Source organism: Andrographis paniculata, unplaced genomic scaffold (genome assembly GCF_009805555.1).
Source record: "Andrographis paniculata isolate CXL003 unplaced genomic scaffold, ASM980555v1 Contig46END, whole genome shotgun sequence".
Taxonomy (NCBI): Eukaryota; Viridiplantae; Streptophyta; class Magnoliopsida; order Lamiales; family Acanthaceae; genus Andrographis; species Andrographis paniculata.
The window spans coordinates 3,558,701-3,580,685 of NW_026137580.1; the positions used below are offsets into that span (position 1 = coordinate 3,558,701).

Here is a 21,985-nt window from a genome sequence, read left to right on the forward strand (position 1 = left end):
TTTTTATGCTAAAACAGGTACTGCTGGCTGTCCGACATTGGCTGCTTCCTAAATTCTGGTTCTTCATGCTGTTTCACTGCTGCTGCTGCTGCTCCTTCTGCCTTGGCTACATTGACCATTGGGATCATCTCCTTAAAGCCCACTGGGGATTCAAATACAAGAGCCGAGCCCAGTTGATCATTCATGAATTAACTATTGTAATTAAAGTTCTTAATTTAATTATAGACACAGCTAATTTATGCCATGAACAATTAATTTGAGTTCTCTCCCATACTTTTGTCTCTCCTGCTAGTTCTTTTTATTAGTCCATCCAGGTCATGGTTCACCATGTCGGCTGAGTCCGGTCGACTCAGCCAATCCGGAATCGGGCCGTTCCGATTCCATTACCATATCCAATTTTTTCAATTTTTTTTTTCTTTTTTCTGTAATTTTGTTTTTATTTATTTTTGTTTTTTGAAAAAGAACAAAATAAAGTAGGAAAATTTTTAAACAATAGAATGAGAAGAAAAAAAAAAATTGATCCGCCAAAAAAGTGGGAGGAAGAAGAAGAATAGGGTTCGTTAGGGAAACAAAAACCGATTTTAGAAGGTAATACGATTGGATAAGATGAAGTAGATGGGAAAGAAGCTATATTAAATTAAATTTTGAAGTACTAGTATTACAAAAATTAAGAATAATTCAAATTATAACTGAATTTAATTATTTAATTTTTAATTTTATAAAATTAATTTTATTTAATTATTTTAATTACTTATTATCAATTATAATTTAAAAATATAAAATTTTATATTTAAATTTTTGACCAATATTTGACAGCCGCGACCTATCTGGAACGATGAATGCCGATCTGCGACGGCAAACCATGATCCAGGTGCCATGTCACCTTTGATCGTTTTTTATATCCCGAATATACCAGGCGTTTCTTGTAAATATCTCTATTTATTTATAATATATAAAAACTTCTTGATCTTTATGATAAAATAAATAAATAAAAATTGAAATTTACCCCATACATACCTATAAAAAAAAAAAAAAAAAAAAAAAAAAAAAAAAGGAAAGAGAAGAAGAAGAAGAAGAAGAAGAAAGAAAGCATCTTGTCCAGTCCCGTCCTTTCCTTTCCTCATTGAAACAGTACATACAAAAAAAAAAAAAACCCACCATTATTTCAGCTAAAATGTGGTTCTCCACAAATATGTATGTACACTACAGTGGTAGGTATATGTGCCAAGTAGAATTAATAGAAGAATGGCATTGCCTTGCCCTCCTCCCCAAATGATGCTGCTGATTATAATTGTTTATGGATAAGCAAGAAATTTGGTTTGGTTCCATCATTGGTGAATGTGGTTAGAAGGCAGAATCGCTGCTCTTGGCCTTTCCAAGCAGTATGTCTTTAGCTTCATTGATTTTGGAAGCCAGGTAGTGACTCCCACCTGCATCCGGGTGGTTGGCTACCATCACCCTCCTGTGTGCTTCTCTTATCTTATCAGGTGGAGTGCTTTCCCTGATCACAATTGCATTCACAACATCAAATTAACAAAACGAGGCACATACATATATGTTGTTTGTGTGTGTTGTTTATGGGGATCATGGAAAACAGATGGATACCACACTTTATGCCAACTATCTATCAATGTATTGACATCACAAGCACAAGCACCCATTGAGGTTGTATAAGCATAACTACCGCAGAGAAGAGAAAGCAATCACTAACACATTACGCAATCAACTGGGCCACCAAGCAAGTTCCCATTAATGAATAAAGGCTAAAAGTAAAAATAAAACAACATTATGTATGCAAAAGCAAGGCAAATAGGGGGGATTGAGACATCAGATTCTCATTAACGGAAAAACTAACATGCAAAATAAAAAGAAAAAGATAATATATGCATTAACGGAAAAACTAACATGCAAAATAAAAAGAAAAAGATAATATATGCAGAAGCAACTAGGATCCCCACAACAAAGGCAGTTTCCATCTATGGTTAAAGTGCATCCTCAAAACACCTGGTTTTCATGTGAAAAAGGGAGGGACTTATGAAATAGAAAAAGCAAAGAGAATTTTCACAAAATTCCTGTGCTTGGCTACGGATGCTTGCTAATTCAAACGTCCGACGCCATAATGGAAAGGAAAAATCGAACTAGATCTATGTGACACACTGCAAGTTTTAGTAAAAGCGTACAAGACAATGAAAGATCAAGAAGATGCTGAAAATACAGTGCTCTCAAGTAAATTGAGTTCAAGAATGTTCAAGGTCCCTTGAAACAGCATGTCTACGCAATATAAGGTGAACCAGGATGAACTTAAGTCAATTGGATTTGGCTAAATCCTACATTTATTTCATATGAAGAAAGTCACAGCATCAAGAATTTCAGCGCATTTTACAACAAAAATTGTTTGACCCTACAGCTTTGTGTGGTTTTCAATTTGTTCATGTAGGGCTCAAATAAAGACATCCTGCAACAAAAGATTGCTAAGCTGATGAAGATAGGAATTTTGCGCTAATTTGAGGAATGCTAGAAAACAACAGTCAATGAAAATATATACCTTCAAAAGGTTAGAAATATGGAACTCACCTAACACCAAGAATAAGTGCTGCCTCCCTCCTTGTCATTTTTGGCTGGAAACCCCCTTCATAGAATTTACGCATTCTTGCAGTAGGTGGCCTCGACTTGAATGCTTGCCAAGCCTGAATGCTATATCTACCAGCTAGTGCAGCAGCAGCAATAGTAAGTCCCGCGATTAGTGGGGAAGCCTGTAATAAATAACAATACATCAGAACATGAGCTACAAACCAAAAGTGAGTAAATATATCCAGCAACAAAGAGATAAAAATCACCCACAAAGCATATAATAATCAAGCTACCGATAATGGAACTCTGCTGAAGCGATTTTATACCAACACAATAAATCGATTCACAATGAACATACTCAAATCATCTTTAATAATAGTCATCTTTTTAATCACCTTTCATCAACCATTAAACCTGGTAGATTTAGATATTTCCTTGATATTATTTTGTGAATTTAGGCCTGAATCTACTACTATATATATATATATATATATATTGTAAACTCTTATTTTTGACATAATACAATTTCATAATTTTTCTACAAATTCTAATATGGTATTAGAGTCCGATTTTTCAAAACCAAACCCTAGGCGCCGCTGTCGTTGTTCGCCGTCTATCGCCACTCTCCGGTTGACATCGCTCACACCGTCAGAATTGTTGTCGTCCAACAACCTCGTCACCGAAATATCTCCGCCAACGGCGGCGCGTGGAGCCCTCCGACACAAATCGTGGCGGAAAATATTTCCGCTGCCGCATTTTTCGGCCGCGCGTGGCGATACGTCTGCCCTCTTCCGGCCGTCGTTTTTTAGCCACCGCCTCCTGCTTTGGTTCCTTACATGATGGTGTGATTAATTTTTTCATCAGAGTTGATTTTATGTTACGACTGTTACCGGTTGGATTATTCGATTTGATTTCGTGATTTATAGCAATGCGTGATTGGTTTTTATTCCAATTCCTCTTATGGTATAAATAATTCGAGATATTTTGATTCTGGTTGTTGCCATCATATGACACCTATATTTGGTCTCTTGACCGATATGCATCATGTGTCTTCTTCATTGCCTATACACACTGCTAATGGGAGTCGCATGGATATCACTCGTTCAGGATATTCAGGATCTATATCTCTGTCATTTATATCCCTTCTTAATAATTATTGTTGTTGATGTAATTTTTTCAACAAAAATAAAGTAAAATTCAAAGATATAGAAAATATCCTTAAACTTGATTAATTAGTGCCTGAGATTAGGAATCTCTAAACACTGTATGGTACAGAAAATAAACTGGAAAATAAAAGACTGAAATTTAAAGTGGTGATCCCCAAATCTGACTTTGCTTTGTTGAAGTTGATTGAAGATACCCTGCCAAATGATTATCCAAACCTTTAAATATTCTCTGGGAAACCGTACTGAAAACCGTCACCCGAACGGTTACAACGTCTCCTTCCCAACCGTCGTCCAACCCTTCTCATGCTGACACGTGTCCTCAGCAGACCAAAATTATCCCTATATTTCACTCTTTGAGCCGACCACATACCTTCCGCCCTTTAGGCCCGACCGCCAATCTACGACCGTATTGGTCCAGCTGCCAATCCTCCCGACTTGCAAACCATCTGACTTGTTTGGATTAGCTACAGACATCCCGACTAACAAACCATCCGATTTGTTGGCCCTGCCCCAGAGTCCCGACCTGAGAACTTCCCGACCTGCGGACTTCCCGTCCTGAGGGCCTCCCGACCTGCGGACTTCCCGTCCTGATGACTTTCCGTCTTGAGGGCCTCCCGACCTGCGGACTTCCCGTCCTGAGGGCCTCCCGACCTGCGGACTTCCCGTCCTGAGGGCCTCCCGACCTGCGGACTTCCCGTCCTGATGACCTCCCGTCTTGAGGGCCTCCCGACCTGCGGACTTCCCGTCCTGAGGGCCTCCCGACCTGCGGACTTCCCGTCCTGATGACCTTCCGTCTTGAGGACCTCCCGACCTGAAGACCTTCCGAACTGAGGTCTTTCCGTCTTGAGGACCTACCGACCTAAGGTCCTTCCGTCCTGAGGACTTTCCGTCTTGAGGACCTCCCGACCTGAAGACCTTCCGACCTGAGGTCTTTCCGTCCTGAGGACCTACCGACCTGAGGTCCTTCCGTCCTGAGGACTTTCCGTCTTGAGGACCTACCGACCTGAAGACCTTCCGACCTGAGGTCTTTCCGTCCTTAGAAATAAACCTATTTTCCTTGAACCAGTTCAACCAACTCTAATGTCAGGCCCATTTTTCTTTTACCTTGGGCTTTTTAACCTAATTCTAAATTTCATACATAACAACTTGCCCGCCGCCGAGGGACTTTCAAACGCCATTTATCAATCGATGTTTGGAAGTTCATAAATCACCATCCTCTGAAAAATTTCCTTAGCAACTGCACCAGTTACTGCAACACTCCTGATTAACTTCCTTCTCTGCAATACGATCCTTTGTGAATCACAATTTAACCACTCTAACCATGGCGAATCGATACATTCCTGCCCTTCCCTTCGACGGAACCCTCCCAGAGGGCCCGTTTTCAGCCTCGAAAGTACTAACTCCGACGATCCGCCCATATTGCACCACTCCTGAAGACTCAAATCGGATGAGGGAAGTTTTGGAATCCCGAAATTCCTTGGCTATCAACAACCCTAACTACCAAGCAGTTCGCATTCGAGACAGCATCAAAACCCATCTCACAGACCCAAAAGATCCTTACCGCTCTTGGTATCGACGGGTAGCGGAACACTTCCAGACCCAATGGCGATCTCAAAAAATCGACCAAGCAATACTATTGTCCACCATGCCGATCAATCTGCACGAGAAGGTGCTCCTAGCCATGTCTGCCTTCTGGAATGCGGAAAATGGGACTTTTCTCTTACCATCGGGCCCCTTTGGTCCAACTCTTATGGATGTGGCAATGATCGCGCATCTCCCAGTCGTGGGTGAAGACCCTGTGATGGGAGCCCTAGATGGGCAGGAGCCATCAGAAGACCATCCAGGGTGGTCTTTACAAGGTGTGAAGGAATGGGGCTGGACAAAGTTCGCAACCGATCAGCAAGGGGCTCCAGGGACCCCCGTGACCGACCGGGAGCATACTGCCTTTATCCTTTTTTGGCTTTGTAGGTACGTCATTGTTTCCCCTTCTAAATGCGTTCTTCCTTCTCATCTCGACCTAGCCATTCATATCGCGTCTGGTCGGTTCTTTTCCCTTGGCACTCTGTTTTTAGCCAATCTGTTTGAAGGACTTACTAGAGTTAGCCTTCGTTTAACAGATAATGATAATAGAAAATTAGACACTGCCGCATCGGGTCCTTTTTGGTTTTTAGAACTTTGGTTCCGTCTTTACTTCCCCAACGCGTTCAACTTAGGATCTCCGCCCACTATGCCAATATCCGAAAAACATTTGGGATTAGCCCTCAACCGACTCTGCTCAGGACGCAGTAAACTCCAATCTTCCGATCCAATAATAACCACAATTGTAACGGATACCCGCAGTAACTCTCGATTTTCTATGTATAAAAAATATGCGGGTTATGCTCCCGACCATTTTTGGCCCTTTCCGGCACCAAATCCTCTTCCGACTCCTGAGCCTTGTCCTCATCCCACCTATCCTTTTGCCTGGGACGTTGCCCTCAAACCCAGGTCTCTTTTTAGCAGCAAAAAACTTGATAAAAAAGGGCAAAAAACTTTTTGCACCTTTAATTATGAACCTCAATTCATGGCGCGCCAGTTCGGCTGTTGCCAAGGTATCCCTGGACCCGTCGCTTGTCCTCATATAATTTTTCAAAGTCCTGACCGACGAGTCCTACCTAATTCAATCCCTTCTTATATCTCCCAGCTCACCACGTATATAGTTTCCAATTCTTATATTCCTTTCCGCTCCAATCCTGAGACTGTAGATACATTCAATGAATGGTGGTCGGTTGTATGGCCCCTGATTTCCCCTGATGAGGATCGGTTGCTGAACATACTCCTTCCCCCCCAAGGATTGGTTCTAGGGGCGGCTAGACATACTAGCACTCAGCAACAAACAGCCGCCCCGGGAATCGGATCTAGCATTCCAATGCGAAAAAGGAAAGCTTCCCAGCTGCAAACACCCCCGACCTCTGGGGCCGACCAGCAAGCTCCGGCGGACCTTGGAATTACTAGGACGTCAGCAAGGACCCGACCCCGAATAGGTAATTTTTCTGAAAACCGTGAACCAATTCACTATATCTTAACTTTGATTTCACTTATTTCATTCACCAGAACCGACCTTGGTGACACCGACCACACAAACGACGCCAGCCCCAGCCGACCATTCAATCGTACCTTTGGTCCAGACCAATTTGCCAATGAGCAGTCGGGCGGAGGACTCGACAAGGAGGCAAACTCTTCCTCCTGCACCGAGGAGCGGTCGGGCCAGGCACCCGACCAGAAGGCAATCTTTACCAACACTGCCTATAGAACCAGTAAGTCCTCTTATCAGCAATACTTAGGATTCCAATGATAAACCTTGGTGTATTCAACAACAACATTTCCATAATTTTTACAGACACCTTCACCAATCGCATCAGCAGCAGGAGTCCCTTCAGACAGCGAGGGGACTACTTCCCAGATGGGTCGACCACCATACATGGCATCAGACTCATCCATTTCGAAGGAAGAACCAGCTGCCCTTATCGAAGCTGACCCTCAAGACGACATCCCTGCTGCTGCTGATCCCGAAATAGTCCAATCGGATGCAGCCGCGCTGGAAACCGAAAATGCCACAGCTGCGGCTATCCCAGTTGCTCCTGAGATACCAGCTGCAGTGGCTTTAGACGCAGCTGCCCAACCTGCAGCCGCCCAGCCAGCAGCGGCGCTCCCTCCAGCAATCGAGTGGCAGGCAGAAGAACCACCTGTGGCAGCCCAACCTCCAGAAATAGAAGAAGTGTCTTCGTCCGATTCGGAGACTTCTGTGAATTTGGTAAGATTAAACCAATCCATGCCACAATGTTTCTTTCTAAAAAACACTAACTGTGTTATATACTACTTTCCATAGGGACCCAGGTCGGCACCTCAGCGACCATTCGCAGCAGCCGACGAGTCGGCTGCTGTTATACCAGCTGTTCGCCCTACTCGACCGACCTCATTGTTGCCCCCTTCACTGACAGCAGTTCGCCCAGAGGTGACACATATCTTATCTGAATAATTTTGCACCTCCTTTGGAATACTTATTGAAACTGTAAGACTTGCAGGGGCCTTCGGACTTAGCCATCCTATCGACTGTTCCGGTTCCAGCGGAGGCCCAAACTATATTCACTGAGGCCATTAACCATCCCCTTTCAGAATTAAGATCCGACTTATTGGACAAACTCATTCAGACGGTTGGTGGCCTTCTTTTTTACACTCCGACGGAATCGCCAGCCGTCCCCATTCTGCATCGGCTGATGGAAAGACTTACGGAGCTCAAGACTGAAGTGTTAGTTATTGGACTCCTGTCAGCCGAAACCCCCCAGCCTGTCTTCGATCAAACAACGCTGGAGAATTCTTTGGCTAAGACCCGAGAATCCCTTCAGCAGACTACTGGAAGGCTGGACGGTCTCCTTAGCACGAAGGCTCAAGTTGATGAATCCATTCAGAAAAAGGAGGCAGAATTGCGGGAGCTAAGGAAAGAACAGTCTATCCTGGATAAGCAAATTACCAATGAGCAGCGTCTGCTTGAGAAGTATACAAAGAACGAGGCCGAATTGGATCAAGAGCTGAAAACCCAAGCTCGATCCCAATTCATCAGAAGATATCAGACGGCTGCTAATACCAGAAGGCTATCCAGGGATGAAGTCAAATGGACACATATAAAAACTGCCCTAGGGGCACTTTTGTAATACTTCCCCCTCTGTAACAACATTTGACTTAGTAATATATTTTTCCTTTTTCTCTCAAAACAAGGATCACCTTTCAATTTCCAACTTTGTAGGAACCGAAACAAACTCCTTCTTTAAAAGAACACTGTTTCTCACATTTTAAGAAACACATTCCAAGGCATATTTTGAAAATCAAACACTTGAAGTGTTAACAAACATGGCGAATGACCGACCTCATGTTCCATCAAGCAACTGGGAAGGTGTTCTTCAACCCTTCTTTGTAGGTAATCACCCTATTGGAGGCCATGCAGAAGACTTGTTACATATACTCAAGCAACTAGACTTCAAATTCCGATTCTCCCAACGAGGTAGAAGAACCATTCATCGCGTCATCCGCCTAATGGAAAAAATCATTGAGGGGTATGAACCTCTTCGTGACATCCTTAGCCGCATTCCTGACCTCCATCATCACATGGAAATGATTGAAAATCACGCAGCAACCATACTTCCAGATCTTGGTTGGGATAATATATTTTCCAATCAACGAAAAGTCTTTTCAAGATTGCGTACCATTGTTGACCGTGAATATCAAGCCATAACAGACATGCAAGCACGTACCAATCAAGATTTAGACGAAATGCAAAGCCAATGGGAGAGGTACCGACCAGATTTGGAAGATCTTATTGAAGAAGAACCAGAACTAATATCCACTCACTGGGATGAAAATTCTGATTCAGAGGCAGAAAATTTCTCACAAATACATGATGACTAACAGAAATGAACCTTTAAATAGGTTCGAACCCCACAAATGGGTTCTGAATAATATTTTGCTTCAGGCAGTTTTGTTATCTGAAAAGGCAGGATAATACCTCTTCAGATATTTAGCATTAATACAATCATGTACTCTCTTACCTTCATGATTTACAATAATGAAAGCGCCATTCCCAATATCTTTTTGAATAATGTATGGTCCTTCCCAATTCGGTGACCACTTTCCCAATTGGTCAGTTTTCTTATATGTAGGAAGAATGGTCTTCCAGACTAGGTCTCCTTTTTGGAATGTCCTGTGAAGAACTTTCTTTCCGTAACTCCTTGCTCTGATTTCACTCTGTTTCACACTCTGACCTATTGCATGGAGTCGGTTAACATCCAAATCTTCCAACTGTTGCAACATAAGTTGTTGGTATTCTTTTGTAAGATCACCATCAGTAAATTCTGTTCGGCCAGACGATACTCGGATTTCGGCTGGTAAAACAGCATCTTGGCCAAAAGTGAGTTGGTACGGTGAGAACCCTGTGGCCGTATTTCTGGTATTCCTATGTGCCCATAAAGCCTGAGACAATAACAAATGCCACTTTCTTGGGTTCCCTTCAACCATCTTCTTTATAATCCCAATAAGAATCTTATTTGCTGCTTCCGCTTGTCCATTGGCTTGGGGATAATAAGGTGACGAATGGTGTAATCGAACACCGAATTCTGCCAAGAAACTAGAGAACTTTTCCCCTGTGAAAACCAGGCCTTGGTCGGTTGTTATAGACTGAGGAATACCATATCTGTAAATAATTTGATTCAAAACGAAGTCTATCACTTCTTTCTGATCCACATTTTTCAAAGCAACTGCTTCTACCCATTTGGTAAAGTAGTCAGTCGCGACCAATATGAAACAATGATGTTTCGATGAAGCAGGATGTATTTTACCAATAATATCCATAGCCCATGATTTAAAAGGCCATGGTTTTGCCAAGAATTGCAATTCGGTTACTGGCAAATGGTTTAAATTTCCATGTCTCTGACATTCCTGACAGCCTTTGGCAAATTGTATGCAATCTTCAAAAATCTTTGGCCAGAAAAAACCCAAACGATGAATGGCCCATCTCATATTCAGACCTGCCCGATGAGCTCCACATATCCCACCATGTACTTCTGTCATTACCTCTAGAGCTTCTTTAGACCCCAAACATTTCAAAAGTAAACCTTCAAATGATCTCTTATACAAAATTCCATTTATCAATTGAAAACGTAAAGCCTTCAATCGTGTCGCAATCGAAACACTCGCACCTGGATTCTGTAAATACATGATAAGCTCTGTTCTCCAATCGGGCACTGTTTCGCTGGTATCTTTGTGTCCGACTATAACCACGCCGTCGGGCTCCTGTCCGACAGTAACTACGCCATCGGGCTCCTGTCCGACAGTAACTACGCAGTCGGGCTCCTGTCCGACAATAACTTCGCAGTCGGGCTCCTGTCCGACAGTCTCCTGCCCGACCATAACTTCGCAGTCGGGCTCCTGTCCGACAATCTCCTGCCCGACCGTAACTTCGCAGTCGGGCTCCTGTCCGACAGTAACTACGCAGTCGGGCTCCTGTCCGACAATAACTTCGCAGTCGGGCTTCTGTCCGACAGTCTCCTGCCCGACCCTAACTTCGCAGTCGGGCTCCTGTCCGACAGTCTCCTGCCCGACCATTCGATCACATATTGGGTCTGTCTTTCCTTCTATGCCCGACTTGACCTCCGACCACATATCCTCCAGAATTCCTTTACAGGCCCTCTGAGCCAACTCATCAGCACGTTGGTTTTCTTTCCTCGGAATGAACTCAATTATTACTTCTGAGATTTTTGTCAGTAACCGACCCACAATGTCCCTGTATCTGCGAAGATGAGGGTAATTGCAAACATATTGATTGTTTACCTGGTTGATTACTAATTGAGAATCCCCCCTTATGATTACAGACTGGACCTTCCTGGCTATTAAAGCCTCCAAACCCAAAATTAAAGCTTCATATTCTGCCGAATTATGGGTCATGGCTTCCAATCGTAGTTGTAAGTTGATCTTTTGACCGTCAGGTCCTTGCAAAAAGACCCCTGCCCCTGATTTGTTTCCAGAGGTAGAACCATCAAAGAACATCAACCATGTTCTGGTACTTATATAAGGCACACATCCGACCTGTAGATTATTCAGATATGATGAACAACTAAGTGGTCGGACACTATCACAAAGAGAATACCCGACTTGTGAGAATTCTGCTAAGAAGTCGGCTACTGCTTGTCCCTTGATTGCCCTCAAAGGGGAATGTTGAAGATCAAAAGGAACCAATTTGATGGCCCACTTCATGAGTCTGCCCTTCATAGTAGGCCTCTGTAAAATCAATTTGATGAGATCCACCTTTGATATGACCTCAATTCTTCTGGGCAGCAAATAATGCTCGAGTTTAGTGCAAGCGAAGACCAATGAATAACACATTTTTTCTGGCATAGTGTAATTCAGTTCTGGCCCTGTAAGGGTTTTACTGAGATAGTAGATTGCCCTTTCCTTCCCGTCATCACCATCCTGTGCCAATAAACAGCTAACCACTTCATATGTATTTGCCAAATAAAGTTTAAGCGGCCGACCTTGTTTAGGAGGCATCAAGACTGGAGGGTGAACCAATGCCTGCTTGATAGCATCTAAAGCCGTCTGTTGATCGGGACCCCATTCAAAGGCATTTTTTCCAGCTTTCAACAATTTAGTAATGGGTCTGACCTTGCCAGCAGCATTAGAAATGAAACGCCTCAAATAGTTCACCTTACCCAAAAGACTTTGGATTTCTTTAACCGTCTTGGGTGGCCGACTATCAAGAATGGCTTTAGCCTTATTGGCATCAATTTCAATTCCTCTCTCATGAACTAAAAATCCTAAAAAGCTCCCGGCTGATATTCCAAAAGCACACTTGGTTGGATTCATCTTCAACTTGTACTTCTTCATTCTTTCGAATGCCTCTTCAAGATTTTTCAAATGTTCGTTAAAACTGGAGGATTTAACAATAACATCATCAATATAAACTTCCATAGATTTGCCAATTAAATCATGAAAGATTGAATTCATGGCTCTTTGGTAAGTTGCCCCTGCATTCTTTAACCCGAATGGCATGACTGTCCATTCATAAATACCTAAAGCCCCTGGGCACCTGAATGCTGTCTTAGGAATGTCTTCTTCTGCCAGAAATATTTGGTTATAACCTGCATAACCATCCATCAGACTAAGGACTTTATGCCCTGCTGCTGCATCTATCAACATGTCGGCCATAGGCATCACATATTCGTCCTTAGGGGTAGCTAGATTCAAATCCCTGAAATCGATGCATATCCTTATCTTACCATTTTTCTTGACCACTGGCACAATGTTAGCCAGCCACTCCGCATAACGGCAAGGCTGAATGAAACCCACTTTGAGAAGTTTTTGGATTTCTTCCTTGATTTGAGGCATCAGATCCGGGCTCATTCGCCTTGGAGGTTGTTTGTAAGGTTTACAACCTTCCTTGATAGGCAATCGATGCTCTATTAGACTTCTTGTCAAACCAGGCATCTCTGAATAATCCCATGCTAAACAATCAATGTTGTTTCTAATAACTTCGAGCATCATTGTTTGTTGCTCTTTAGACAAATAACCACTTAACCTGATCACTTTTGGAACCAATTCGGTTCCTAAATTAAACTCCAATAATGGGTCTTGTGATGAAGTTGTTGGTTCTGTTTTTTCTAATAAATCAGGCCAACGAAATTGTTCATCTTCTTGGAGGTGAACATCCAGAATCTCTTTACTATTTTCTGCTTTATGTAATAACTGCTTTAAATAGAACTTATTAATAAGAGAACTACATACTTCTAAACTTGTATCATCCATAACAAACAAATTATATGGGAATGGGTGTGGCTTTATCATGAGCCATACAATAAAGGTGTTCTTTCAATAGAACATCGAGTTCTGGCCAGTGACTTTATAACCCTTGTTTGGGTATTCCCTGGCCATATACAATTGAGACATCGGAGCCAAATGACTGGAATAAAACACTGACTCTTCAACTTGTTCTGATACATCGAATGGGTTGTCATTTGCTTCCATTTTGAAGACCTGATTTCCTTCCCAGAACATTAACTGCTGGTGCAGTGTTGATGGTACACATTGAGAAGCATGAATCCAGTCTCTTCCCAGTAAGAGAGAATATGTAGTATCTGCGTCCACAATAAAGAAAACAGTGGAGATCTTTTTTGGTCCGACTTCAATTGTGGCAACCATCATACCTTTAGGCTTGGTCGGCTGCCCCGTAAAGCTTGTCATTTCGAATTCCACAGGAGACAGATCATGAATTCCTTTCCCTAGCTTCTTGAGAGTCTTCAATGGCATAACATTAAAGACTGCCCCATTATCCACAAAAACCTTTGTGATTGGTTTCCCGCAAATGTGAGCATTAACATACAGAGGTTTCAAATGGGAGATCGCACCCTCTGGAATAGGAGGAAACACTATCGAAGGTGTTTCCGACTGAGGCTCGGAATCTGAAGTCTTTGCCCACTCTGTTTCCTCTAATTCATCATCTGCCAAGAATGCCCATAAAGGTTCGTCCATAGTATCATCTACTAGACTCGCCCACATCGGTTCATCTCTCATGTGATTAATCTCTGTCATTCGACAAGGGATTCGTGGCCCCAGACGAGATTTAACAGATCTTGAACTTTCCTCTGTAGTTACAACTTCTTCCTTTGTCTTATCCCGAGATTGAACCGTCAAAGATTCTATACGGAATTCCTCAGGAGATGGATTGATGTTGATCCGTTCACAATGTTGGCATCTAAAACCTCTAATTATTTCATCTGCCATTCCTTTACCTTTCCCCTGTCCCGACGAACTTCCTTTGGTATAGTCGGAAGCGCCTAATCCGTCGTTCGGTTGCTTTCCTGAACAGACCCGACTGGACCGACTTTTTGGAGATTGAATGGCTGCTCCCTGCTCGTTGGTCGTTTGTTCTGTAAAGACTCTAATGGACTGATCTCCTGCCAAGTGGTCGGCTGCTTTTTGTTCGTCGGTTAGTTGTTTTGCTGAAGGAACTCGTTTCCCATACTTTGCAGCATACCTGCGTTTGGCATTGCGAATCTGTGTACGATTCATACCTGGGAAACGAGGATCTATATCAACGGGTAAAGGCTTTTTATTTCGAGCCCAATTGTTCCCGACTGAACCTGTTTTTCTGGTCGGGTGGTCACGCACTAAAACCTTTTCTTTCACCTCCACATTAAAAGAACCGTCTGGACAGTCCCATTTTTCAGCGACTGGCCTTTCAACAACTTTGAGTCGTTCTTCCGGTCGGCCACTGTTTGGCTGACTTTCTTTTTTTGTTCCGGGGCTTGCCTGAGTTCGTTCCCCTGTTTGTCCATCATTGGCCGAACTTTTCCCTGTTTCCGAACTTGGTTGGATGTCAACCATTGTCGTTGTTACTTTCGGAAACGGTTGCTGGTCTACACCTAGAGTGATGTATTTGAGCCGACCTGTCTTGATGGCTTTTTGAATTTCCTTCCTGAAATGAGTACACTGACTTGTATTGTGTGTGAAAGAATTATGCCACTTGCAGTATGGTCTCCCTTTGATTTCTTCTTTAGTGGCCAGTCTTTGCCACTTTGGAATACGGATCTGCCCATCAGTCAGCAAGATATCAAAGATTTCATCAGCTTTTGAACTATCAAACGTCGGTTGCTCCTTTCCTTCCGATCCTGGTACTGGCTTCAATTTGGGGCATACATAAGGTTTTCCAGAAAAGATTTCGGCTGCCATCTCTTCTGACTGATTAAAATCAAAGTCACATGTTTCTGTTCCCATACTCGCCATATGTTGGCCTCTATTACGCCTGTTATTCTGATCTTCCTCTCTGAACAAAGACTCTAAACGTCCAACCTTAGATGCAAGACTTGCCAAATCCTCAACGTCCAGGGCAGTGAGTGCCTTTCTTAAGCGAGTATGCATATTCCGGACCACTAAATTGGTCATCTCTTTCTCACTGATTACTGTAGGACATCGCCCCTTCATCAATCGCACCCTTTCTATAAACTGTGAAGCAGATTCTTCTGGATACTGTCTCAATTCTAGTAAATCAGTTAAAGACACACTTGGTAAAGGATTGAAGAATCTGGCATGAAATGCCATCTCCAGTCCTTCCCATGTCTGAATTTGTCCAGGAGGCAGACTTGCAAACCACGAAAACGCTGTTCTAGTAAGAGATAAACCAAACAGCTGCAACTTATAAAAAGGGTTATTGCCAACTTCTCCTAATTGTGCTGTGAACCGACCAACATGTTCTATAGTGGAAGATCCGTCCTCCCCTGAGAATGCATGAAAATCGGGTGGTCGATAATTCCTTGGGAGGGGATGTTCATTAATGATCCTTTCTGGGAAAGGTCTCTGATATGCAGGGCGGTTAGTCATCTGAGGAGTTAGCCCAAACTGATCCCTTAATATATGTGCAATCTCATCAGGATCTACATGAAAGCGTTGCTGATCAGGAACATGGAAAGGATCCTGCACATGAATATGAATAGGATCATGTATATATCCTCCAGGCCTGTCCTCCCTTGTATTGTTCGGCTGCGGACTGGACACCCTTGGTCCCAGCGGAACAGTGTTGGGAAACGTCAGAGGAGATTTTCCCCTATCCGTTCGGTTGGGATTTGTGGCACTTGGAAACGCACTATCCACGAATGATGGCCCTGCGAAATTTGTCTGTAGTCTGGATGGTGATACTCCTGGTGGAGTTTGAGTGGGTTGAAGACTAACCCTTGACAGTGCTTGATCCAACATGTTCTGTATTAGATTTTGTTGTTCACGCAACATGCTCGTTTGTTGCTCACGCAACATATTCTGCATAACCAAAGTTTGCTGGTTGTTCATTTGTTGAACATAAGACCTCCAATCATTTGGTGGTTGTGGGTTTTCCCCGGCATTTGGCACAATAGGTGGTGGAACGGATTCTCCCGCCGGTGCCGAAGATGATTGAGGTTGTGAACCTGCCATATGGACCCTTCCGATGATTCGGCCGGATCTAAGACGTATGAAATTATCGCCGGAATTAGAATGAGCAATTGTGTCTTGCTCCCACTGTGGTCGCCAATTTGTTGATGTAATTTTTCAACAAAAATAAAGTAAAATTCAAAGATATAGAAAATATCCTTAAACTTGATTAATTAGTGCCTGAGATTAGGAATCTCTAAACACTGTATGGTACAGAAAATAAACTGGAAAATAAAAGACTGAAATTTAAAGTGGTGATCCCCAAATCTGACTTTGCTTTGTTGAAGTTGATTGAAGACACCCTGCCAAATGATTATCCAAACCTTTAAATATTCTCTGGGAAACCGTACTGAAAACCGTCACCCGAACGGTTACAACGTCTCCTTCCCAACCGTCGTCCAACCCTTCTCATGCTGACACGTGTCCTCAGCAGACCAAAATTATCCCTATATTTCACTCTTTGAGCCGACCACATACCTTCCGCCCTTTAGGCCCGACCGCCAATCTACGACCGTATTGGTCCAGCTGCCAATCCTCCCGACTTGCAAACCATCTGACTTGTTTGGATTAGCTACAGACATCCCGACTAACAAACCATCCGATTTGTTGGCCCTGCCGCAGAGTCCCGACCTGAGAACTTCCCGACCTGCGGACTTCCCGTCCTGAGGGCCTCCCGACCTGCGGACTTCCCGTCCTGATGACTTTCCGTCTTGAGGGCCTCCCGACCTGCGGACTTCCCGTCCTGAGGGCCTCCCGACCTGCGGACTTCCCGTCCTGATGACCTCCCGTCTTGAGGGCCTCCCGACCTGCGGACTTCCCGTCCTGAGGGCCTCCCGACCTGCGGACTTCCCGTCCTGATGACCTTCCGTCTTGAGGACCTCCCGACCTGAAGACCTTCCGAACTGAGGTCTTTCCGTCTTGAGGACCTACCGACCTAAGGTCCTTCCGTCCTGAGGACTTTCCGTCTTGAGGACCTCCCGACCTGAAGACCTTCCGACCTGAGGTCTTTCCGTCCTGAGGACCTACCGACCTGAGGTCCTTCCGTCCTGAGGACTTTCCGTCTTGAGGACCTACCGACCTGAAGACCTTCCGACCTGAGGTCTTTCCGTCCTTAGAAATAAACCTATTTTCCTTGAACCAGTTCAACCAACTCTAATGTCAGGCCCATTTTTCTTTTACCTTGGGCTTTTTAACCTAATTCTAAATTTCATACATAACAATTGTATTCCTCAATTGACTTTAAATCTTTTATCAATTGACCAACTAGTTCAGCTAGGACTTATTGTTTCTTTTTCTTCTTCTGGTGTACAGGTTCAGGATCCACGTACGGGTCAAATTCTTCGGATAGACCGAAAAGTGAGTCAACTATTTGAGATATAATCTTTAAAAATTCCTCCCAATAATTCTTTGTTGCTACTACTCATATCCCTCTTACTACTTTTATTTCCCCTAGTCTTCAATGGTACATTCGTCTTGGATATGCATCTTTCTCTAAAATTCAGTCTCTCATTAGTAAAGATTATTTGGATTCTACTCGTTTTGAGTCATTTAATTGCTTACAATGTCATTTGGGAAAACAAACAACCTTATCTTTTTCAAAAAATATGTCAGTCGCAAGTAAACCGTTTTCCTTAATTCATTATGATATTTGGGATCCTTTCCATGTTCCCTCGATAAGTGAGTGTCGTTATTATGTCATTTACATAGATGATTATTCCCGTTTTACATGGATATATTTTTTGAAACACTGTTCAGACTTACCTTAAACATACATTGAATTTGCTCAAATGATTTGAACTCAATTTTTCTGTCTCATACAGACCCTACGTACTAATAATAGTATTGAGTATAGAGATTCTACCTTATTAAGTTTTGTATTTGCTCAAGGTACATTGATTCAGGGTTCTTGTCCGTACACCTCTCAACAGAATGGTCTGGCTGAGGGCAAACATCGTCAAATTCTAGATACTGTTTGTGCGTCCTTTTTGTCGGCCTCTGGTCCTGATAGGTTCTGGGGGAAGCCACCATCACTGCTGTCTATACCATAAATCGTATTCAATCATCTGTCCTCCATAATAGCACCCCTTTCGAGCCTCTATATAGTCAGCCACCCGATTATAGTACCCTTCTTCCCTTTGGTTGTGTCGGTTTTGCCATTATCCCTCCGCATGAACGTTCTAAATTGGACCTCGTGCGCGTTAATGTTGTCTTCTTGGTTATGAAGTAGAGCATAAAAGTTATAGGCTTTGGGATCTGGTTTCTAGACGGTTGCGTATATTTCGTTATGTTACCTTTTGGGAGAGTGTATGTTTTCCACCCTGTCTAAATTTCATCTCCCATCTATTTATGGTTCACCTTCCTTTCTGTCGGCATGTTCTCCCTTATTTCCTGATCCTAATAATACAGCTCCATCACCGTCTTCGGATCCTGTTCCAGTTGAGACCTTCTGATCCACCTCCCATTGAGGTTTCTGATCCACCTCCGACCTTATCTCCTGATGTTGATCCGTCTGCAGTCTCTGGACCTGTTAAACCTCGTCGATCATATCGAGTAAGTGACCCTCTTGTTCACTTGCGTGATTATCATTGTTACTCTACCATATTATCTCATCATAAGTCTAGGTCATTTCGTGAGGCGAGTGCTTATTTATGGCAATAAGCTATGACTAAGGAATTGGAGGCTCTGGCAAAGACTCACACTTGAGATTTAATGGATTTGCCTTTCGGCAAGACATCTATTGAGTGCAAGTGGGTTTTCAAAATCAAGACTAATTCTGATGGTTCTATTGAGCGCTACAAGGCTCGTCTGGTGGCCAAAGGTTATTCCCAGGAGTATAGAGTTGACTATGAGGAGACTTTTGCTCCCGTTGCTCGTCTTACTACTATTCATTGTCTTCTTGCCGTTGTTGTTGTTCATCAGTGGTCCATTCTTCAGTTAAATGTCAAGAATGCATTCTTACATGGTACACTTTCTGAAGAAAGATTTTTCGTTTACGTCATGCTTTATATGGGTTGAAGCAGGCCCTTTGGGCTTGGTATGCTACATTAGTGTTGTACAATTGGAGTTTGATTTTACCACGTGCGCTTACGACTCTGGCTTATTATTTTATCATTTTTCATCTGGGATAGTTATACTCTTAATTTATGTTGATGATATGATCATCACGGGAGATGATGCGTCTGGTATTTCTGATCTACGGGCATATCTTAGCCAGCAGTTTAAGAAGAAGAGTTTGGGTCCCCTCGTTACTTCTTGGGGCTTGAAGTCTCTTATTCTCCCGATGGTTTCTTTCTGTCTCAGGCTAAGTATGTCTCCGATCTTCTTGCTCGAGCTGGTCTCACAGACTGTCAGGTAGCCTTTACACCACTTGCCTACGACGTTCGACTTACTCCTCAAGATGGTTTTCTTCTTTATGACCCTACCCTCTATCGTGAATTTGTTGGGAGCTTAATCTATTTGATTTTCACTCGACCAGATATCGCTCATGCAGTCCATAATATAAGTCATTTCATGGCCGCTCCAAGGACCTCTCACCACTCTATCGTCTTACGTATTCTTCGTTATGTGAAAGGTAATTTTCTACCTGGCTTACACTTCTCCTCTCACTTATCTTTGACTCTCAGCGGTTACTCTGATGCTAAATGGGCTGGTGATCCCACCAATCGTCGTTCAACCACTGGTTTCTGCTTCTTTCCGAGTGATTCTCTCATCTCTTGGCGTAGCAAGAAGCAAAATTTGGTTTCTCGCACGAGTGTCGAGTCAGAGTATTGTGCTCTTGCTGACTCTACTTCATAACTTTTATGGCTTCGTCGACTACTCACTGATCTTGGTGCTCCTCAGCCACCTTCTACGGCTCTTCACTACAATAGTCAGAGTGCTATGAAGATTGTCCATAATGATACCTTCCACGAGCGCACCAAGCATGCTGAGTTTGATCGACACTTCATTCGACAACATGTTGTCAATGGGGGAGTTCATCTCGTTCCTATATCCTCTGCAGATCAGACAACAGATATCTTTACCAAGTTTCTTCTTCCAGGTCGTTTCCGATTCCGATTACTCTCGGACAAACTCAATTTGGTTTGTACTGCCCCATTTTGAGTTTGAGGGGATATTAAATTTAGATATTTCTTTGATATTATTATGTTAGATTTAGATATTTCCTTGATATTATTTTGTAAGTTTAGGTTCGAGTCCACTACTATATGTATTTTGTAAACTCTTATTTTTTACACAATATAATTTCATAATTTTCCCACAAATTCTAACAAAAGCAAAATACCACTATTTAACAGCTTGATGAGTGATGATCCAATATGAAAGCAGTCATCACAGAACCTACAGGAATGCAGAATCAATCCTAAATTGGCAAATATAACTCTAAATAGGGAGCAAGGGTTTCCCATATGGAAGTTTGCAGTTGGTTCTCAATACAAATATAACATGCTATTCATATCCATATTTACTTTCAAAGAACCCTACAGTCCAGTGAATAATGATAGAGCATACAAACAGAAAGGTTTAGGAGAAAGAAACATCAAACAAGCAAACATATAATGCCTAAATTCTTTGAAAATGAAAACCACTCCTTGACCAGAGTTAACAGTGGCACAATTCAACCCTGTGATTTCAAGAAAGCAGATTATATGTTGGTAATTTCAAATATGAAAATACGCAGAAAACAAGCTGCTCCACAAACAGAATCAAATTTGAAATAGAACCACAAATCACCACCATCCACTTGACTGGAAGGACATTTCCATTTCATGAACCCCCCCTAAGGATTATGGGAGGGGTCCCCAACCAACTTCTCGTTGAGAAAAAACAATTAAGTTCATATGGAACAACTAATAAGTCTACAAAATTTTAAACAGGCATGCGTGCCAGACCTATTTCTTCTCTTACCCAGAGAGAGTTCTCAACTGTAGACAGGAATCCATATAATCCACTAAATGTGATCGTCAGGATCATATAACTCATCAAGAAAAAGTAGTTATAGAGAAACTCGAAAATTCTGCAATAGGCAGAGGAAAAACCAACAAAATTGAAGATTAAACACCGGCGAAACTGCACAGTAATCGCATTTTTCTGAGTAAACAAATTGTCTAATATTTCACCGCATATACATATTCATAAGGAACCTAAATGTAAGCAATTTTGCGTAGCGCCCCACAGAGGATGCTGTTTTACGAAGAGCGGCAACTGCGGCACTCACCATTTCAGTTTAATCCGGCTTCGGAGCTGCCAGAAAAGTTAATTCAACATTCACGATGAGGGGAGGGGGTCTGAATCCTTCTCAATCAATACAGAAACCTCAAATTCGATCTCTCTGCTCTCCTGTTCTCTAGTGTAGAGTAGATGTGATGTGGAACAAGAATCAGGGTTTTGGTCGTGACCGATTTGTAGTTTGATTCGTGACGAGGAGCGCTCTTTGATTAAACTCGAATAAACGGACACCCTAACATCATAATAGGGGCTTTTTTTTTTTTTTTTTTTTTTTTAAGTAAGGAGTAAGAACTTTTTAAATTTTTTTATTTTTCAATACATTTTATTTTTTGTTGTTTTTGTATTCAATTAAAATTTTGTAGAATTCTATTCGATTTTAAAAAGTTGGAGTGGGAGTGTATTATTCTTTTAAAATTTTGTTTAATTTAATAATTTATAAATTTTAAAAACTCTAAATTTTATTGAATTTTAAAAGAAAATGATAAAGCAAAATTTTTGATGTATTTTTAAAATATATTATTATTGTAAGTGATAAATAT

At 42.4% G+C, this 21,985-nt stretch overlaps 1 protein-coding gene across 1 annotated transcript; it reads right to left on the minus strand.

Annotated features, from left to right (window-relative positions):
* Nucleotides 1–1,094: 1,094 nt before the first annotated feature.
* On the minus strand, nucleotides 1,095–21,654 carry LOC127252681 (mitochondrial import inner membrane translocase subunit TIM14-1-like). Its single transcript, XM_051276962.1, has 3 exons — nucleotides 21,436–21,654; nucleotides 2,575–2,753; nucleotides 1,095–1,501 (listed from the first exon to the last, which is right to left on the minus strand). The coding sequence occupies exons 1-3, from the start codon at nucleotides 21,436–21,438 to the stop codon at nucleotides 1,345–1,347; spliced, it is 339 nt and encodes a 112-aa protein (XP_051132919.1). The 5' UTR covers nucleotides 21,439–21,654; the 3' UTR covers nucleotides 1,095–1,344.
* Between the last annotated feature and the right edge of the window lie 331 nt (nucleotides 21,655–21,985).